At 28.3% G+C, this 6,077-nt stretch overlaps 1 protein-coding gene and 1 long non-coding RNA gene across 2 annotated transcripts in view; one reads left to right on the forward strand and one right to left on the reverse strand.

Annotated features, from left to right (window-relative positions):
- Positions 1-2,940, reverse strand: LOC101503754 (uncharacterized). The gene is made up of 3 exons (XR_001144037.3): positions 2,090-2,940; positions 762-1,006; positions 1-208 (listed from the first exon to the last, which is right to left on the reverse strand). It is a non-coding gene; the product is annotated as an uncharacterized lncRNA (long non-coding RNA).
- A 2,936-nt stretch (positions 2,941-5,876) lies between these two features.
- Positions 5,877-6,077, forward strand: part of LOC101503965 (endoglucanase 8-like) — a 6,017-nt gene continuing 5,816 nt past the window's right edge. Inside the window, exon 1 of the mRNA XM_073370451.1 lies at positions 5,877-6,075. Coding sequence (XP_073226552.1) covers positions 5,976-6,075 — 100 coding nt within the window. The 5' untranslated portion in view covers positions 5,877-5,975. The remainder of the gene's footprint in view (positions 6,076-6,077) is intronic.

The following is a 6,077-nucleotide window of genomic DNA, read 5'->3' on the forward strand; positions in this document are numbered from 1 at the left end:
TAAGAAGAAGAGAACACAATGCTTTCTCAACATAACATTTTCCAGCTAAGTTTATGAATCAACACTTCAAAGTTATTACTAAGAAAAATAGATGCAGGACTTACTGCTACACGTTTATCTATCTGAGGGTTACTCCTCAAGAAACAAAAATTATAGCTTCTATTCACTAATTTGCATGAGGCCGGTGAGAGGGTAGTGCTCCCTGACACTGCAATGAGTTGCAATATGCGGAGGCATAAATTTATAGCAGTATTTTCTACTTATACTGATAATTCATATTCGAATACAATAAATGATATAAATCATTCCCAATTTCCCATCAATGTAGTTTAGGTTCAACAAGAAACTTGATCACAGTAATAAATTTAAAGTTTTAAACATGTATAATCTCCCCTCTAATATGACACTGACAGGCACTCATGCTTGACAACTGCCAACCTAAAGCAGATTATTTCTACACTTTAAGGACCCATTTGATTCAGATTAAAAAGGGTGATTACACACTCTATAAAAAATGATTATTTTATAGAGATTTTATATAAAGTAGAAACAAATTTGTTTGTGTTTGTTTATAATTAAACAAAACTACTTTTAAATCATTATCTCACATCTACTACACTATGACAATCATTATCTCCTTTTGCTGTTTTCCTCTTATCCTTCCTTACATAAACCGTATAATTTCAGAAACAATACTGTATTGTATTTATAGTTATCAAATACCTTTTGTCAATGAATAGCTAATGCAAAGTCTAAATTACCTGGGCTTTTGATGATGTATCTAGAGGCGACATTACTTTTGGCTGTTCAGAGTTCTTTCCATGGTAAAAAATTTCTGTGGGGAGCTTCGGTACATCGAATTTCCTAAAATTTTCAATCAACCATGTTTCCTTTCGCTTGGCCTGAAGATTTATGAATTAGAATAAAATATCCCAGCTTTAAAAGGAAAATTCAAGGGTGAATGGCACAATGCTTCATTCCATCCCATCTGAGTCACTAATAATGCCTGCATGTGAATATACCATAACGAAGTTAAAACATAAAGACATACAATATCCAAGTGAATACATTATCATATTATACTTCTAAGCAAGGTTAACATATAGAGCTTACATTCAAACTTCAAAGTACTAATGTTTTGATGAAAAATTTAACTTCACAAAAAATTTACCAAATGAAATGGGGCTACATGAAGGTGTTTCAAATATAAATCCACATGTAGCAGCATTCTGTTATTTCAATGCCTATACATAAGAAAGAGAAAACACTCTATGTAAAGATTATCAAAACAATACCCATACAATTATAAGAGAACTAGAAAAATGTAAGATTGGTTTAGTGGTTGGGGTGATGGACCGGGTTAAGGAGTGGAGTGATAAGGAGAACAAGAATTCAATTCCAACCCCAATGTAGTAGTACTATTTATACTAACATTGCTAATTCATAAAAAAGCTAGAGAATGTACAATTACATGATGATATAATTGTAAAATTATGCAGCCAAAAGGAGTAAATAAACTTATAATAAAAGTAAATCATCAATAACAACAACCAAGTAGCTGAAGCAAAGTTCAAGCAGAATGTAAAGGAAATAAAGCATATTAAACATAGAAATTACCATCACACTGAAATCCAACCTTTTCAAGCTAATAGCAAAATCTCACTTTTGAATTAGGATAACTCATCTTTTGTTTTGCATTCAAATGATAGAATCTAAGCTCATTCAGTTTGTTATTTCTAGACTTTTTCAGTTTTTTTTTTGTTCTGGCTCTTCTTCACAGAACTAATATCATCATGCTTATAAAGGAGCCTGATGATATATATTATACAAGCATTAATATATTTTTGTGACAAAATGTGATCTATATTATGTAACCACCTTTAAGTTTTGGATTACATTTTGCAGAAGTAAGTTGAGAAAATATGAATCAGTAGTAGTTCTAAATATATAGAGCTCTAATAAATTCAAGAAAGCATGAGATGTTTTCCCCCCTTTGTGAAATAAGAAGGTAGACAATACAAATAGAGAAAAAAATAAATATGAATCAGATAAAAAAAGCAATGTTGTTTTGAGTGAGAAAAGTATGTACCTATTGAATGTGCAAGAAAACTCATGTCTTGCACCTCTGACTGAAGCTGCAGAAAACATAGAAGTCCAGAATCTAGCTGAAAAATCATAATAGAAAAGGGTAAGGGGAACTATGGTGCAACTAATAACCAGGGAAGGAATAGCTCGCAACTTCTCTGTATTCTTTTTGTGAATCAGATATTCAGTTTGCAACTGCAAAGACTAATCCCTCGATTCTCCTTCAAGAGCTTTATTATTTTTGCATTCCCATGGCTGAATTGGAACTAGGACATTTGTTGAGAATAAATAGAACTTGCAGTTCGAAAACAAAGTGTAGCTACGGAGTCTATCACCTATGTACATTGACATTCTTTACAAGACCTAATAAAATCATTAATCCAATTACCCTTGACCTTCAGTTAATTATGTGAATTACTGAATTATAATGACCTAAAGTCTATACAGTTTGAAAAATGCTAAAAATACACTCTTTAACACACTTTTTATACACAATTTACTTCCACAGCATAAATAAATAACAGGAAGAATGAGTGCAAATATAACCAACAATCAAAAACTAAAACATACTGTATTAACAAGTTTGTATAGCATTAATTAACCAAGTTCCTCTTTGGATCCTCCTCCCCAAATACATGGTTGAACCAAACAGTGGTATTGAAATTGAACCAAGCAAAATAATCTGGTTGGGGACATACTTCAAACAGATCATAGTTATTCATACAATTCAATTAGTAAAAAGAATGAACGCCCAAACATTTAAACTAACGCATAGGAGCAAGCAAAAGACGAGTATGTAATACTACTTCCATTCAAAACATGAATAATAATAATAATAATAATAATAATAATAATAATAATAATAACCGTCTCTTTCTGCTTCCACTCGTTCAATTCCGCCAAAAACAAATTGGTCAAAACATAGTGTAGGTAGATTTTAGAAGATTCCTTTTTGTCAAAAATAAGAAAAAAATATTCCAACGAGCCAAGCCCAAAATCAATACACAGAAGCGGGCAACGGCCCAAGAACGATACAGCCCACTAAAAAATACAGCAATTAAACTAAAAGGGGCCCTTAGAATATATGAACTAGATTGGCTCTTAGTCTTAGATAGCAAGCCAATTGTTGGAAGTTGCTCCATGTGTTGTATAAAATAACATTATTATTTGGTGATTTTTTAGAGTTTAAATTTTTTCGTTAACAATTGTCACTTATAATGCATAAGAACGGATACAAAACATAATATTTTAAAAACAAACAATTAAGATTCGAGTATGACCGCAAAAAATATAATTTAACTAAAAATATTGAATTGTTTAATTTATAATATAAAATTATAACAAGATTTAAAAATTATATTTTGATTAGAACAACAAATAACTTAATATACGAATAAGATTATATTAATATAAAAAAATCATTAATTTTATTTATAATAAAAAAATACTTATAAATATAATACTCCTATCGATATCAAAATATAAAGTGCCTATATTTTACCATTTTAAAACTATTTATCTTTCATAGAATGTCATTGAGTACTTGCTAAAACGACATATTTTAATAAGGTGCATTTAATTATTCTTGTTTGTATGTACGAGTCCAGTGGTATTTCAATTTTCAAAGCATTCAACCTAAACTTAGAGATAGGAAAGGAGTGTCCTCATGATAATACTATATGTGGAGGTCTTTTTATATACCTTGAGACAATAACGGTCTAACACATGCGTATGTGAAGGTTTAAAATGAATTTTAATATAAAAATTTAAATGATATTTGAAATTTTAATATAATATTATTAAATTAATATAATTAATACCATGTAATATTTATTTTTAATTTATTTAATATTATTGAGATAATATTAAATTTAGAAAAAAGTTATATATTTTAATTTTAAAAATATTAAAATCCAAGCTCTTTTTATTAAGATATTGTTTGATAATGTCAATAAATTAGTTTATAAATTCATTTGATTAAAAAGATGTGTCTGGTAGACAAATTTTTTTCACAAGTTTATAGCTGATTCTGATATGTTATTTTAAAAAACGTTTGAACTTATATCTTATAGTTTTTTATATTTTCTCTTATTTGTAATCTTATTATTTTATTTTTATTTGTTTTTTATCTTTATGTAAAACAAAATAATTATCTTACTCACTCAACTACTCTCACCTTTAAATATATTTTATTCTCGCTGGATAACCAATTTCTTTAATTCTTTGTCAAAATAACTATAAAAAAAAAATCATATTATTCGTCTTACAATAAATTGATTAAGGTATCCATTGTGATATTTATTATTATTTCTTCATCTTCTAATTTATCATGTTAAATTTATTTCTCATATCAAATTATAAATAGTAAATGAATTGCATTATTTTTACGATTATTATTTATACACATGGAGTTAGTTTGCCAAACTTTTAGAGAGTTATTGAAATTTATTTTTGTATAATAGTAAAAAAAAAGAGTAAACGATGTAACAAAAAAAAGTAAAGTAAAGTAGGAAAATTGATTAAAAAAAATGGAGTAAAATAATATTTGAGAAACATTGAATAAAAATATCAATTTTTATTTTAAATTAAATAATTATGTCACTTTATATTGTTAAAAGCTAAATTTATTAAATATTTTAATTTTAATTAACTACCTTTTCAATTAAAGTGACAAAATTATCAACTATTCAGCTAACTTTTTAGTTATTAATCAATTTTTCAGTTATTAATTATTTTATAGTTTACTTTTATCAAAGTATATTTTTTTAAACTTTTAACTAAGTAAAATTCTTATTTTTTAGAAGTCTAAAACTTAGGCCCATGTAGATCCTGTTTTGAGTTACAGCAACTTGCTAGTGCCATTGGATGAATGGAAGTGGAAGTTAGTTATCTTCACAAGACTCCGGTTTTTATTTTGTTGTCGTAAAAATACTTTATAATTTTATAAGTCATAAATTATGTTTAATAATAGTCATTTATGAAATTATAATTTGTAATATTTTTTGATAAATTAATTTAAATAGTTAATGAGTTTATAATTTATAAGTTATTATTTTCTTTTAATTTTATCATTTTTATTATAAATAATATTTTTTACCTTTATTTTAAATTACTAAAATATTTTAAATATTAATTAATAAAATTTATTTTTAATTGATAGTATTTTTTAATATTATTTTACATTTTTAAATTAATTGAATTTTTAATTTTTTAAAAAATATAATAAACCTAATTTATTTTTTATGAACAATTAACCCAACTTGTAATAAGTGTTTATGTTTATTTATACAATTATTTTTAGAAAAGCAAATCAATCACGACAATAACTCACCTCAAAAATAAAATTAAAGAAAACCACATGAATACTATCTGGTCCAGTTACTTAGAATCCAACCAGTAAAGATGAAGTCACATGGTTTCCTTTTCCCCATACAGATATCACTCAACACAAACTATCTTACGCTACACAATCATTCTATTCTCCCATTCCCACCATAAGCTTCACATACCAAAAACCAACCCTCCCCGGGTCCCACACCCCCCATTCCCCAACCATTATCTTTCTACTCCACGTGTTCCCCACCTATTGGCGGTGCCCAACACATGTTCTCATTATTCTAATACTTTTAGATCCGAACCCGGTCAAGACCCGGTTATTAGGTTTATATTCGGTCAAATTAACTCTGCATCGGGCCACGAAATCAAACCATTTCCCCATTTCCACGTGGCTCTCACTTACTGGAGAACTAACTGGAATCCAAGGACACTTTCTCGTTTATATAACTACCTTGACGGTTTTCCCCTTCGTTCCTCACAGTCACACCCCCCAACACACACACATTACTACTCAGCACCCACAGGACAAGAGTGTGAAAAGAAGAAGAAAAAAAATGGCGCGAAATGACTTATCCTCTGTAACTACATTTCGCGTCCTCACCATACTCCTTCTTTTGCTCCGCACTATCACCGCTGGTCACGACTATAACGACGCT

This window comes from Cicer arietinum, chromosome 6, assembly GCF_000331145.2.
Source record: "Cicer arietinum cultivar CDC Frontier isolate Library 1 chromosome 6, Cicar.CDCFrontier_v2.0, whole genome shotgun sequence".
NCBI lineage: Eukaryota > Viridiplantae > Streptophyta > Magnoliopsida > Fabales > Fabaceae > Cicer > Cicer arietinum.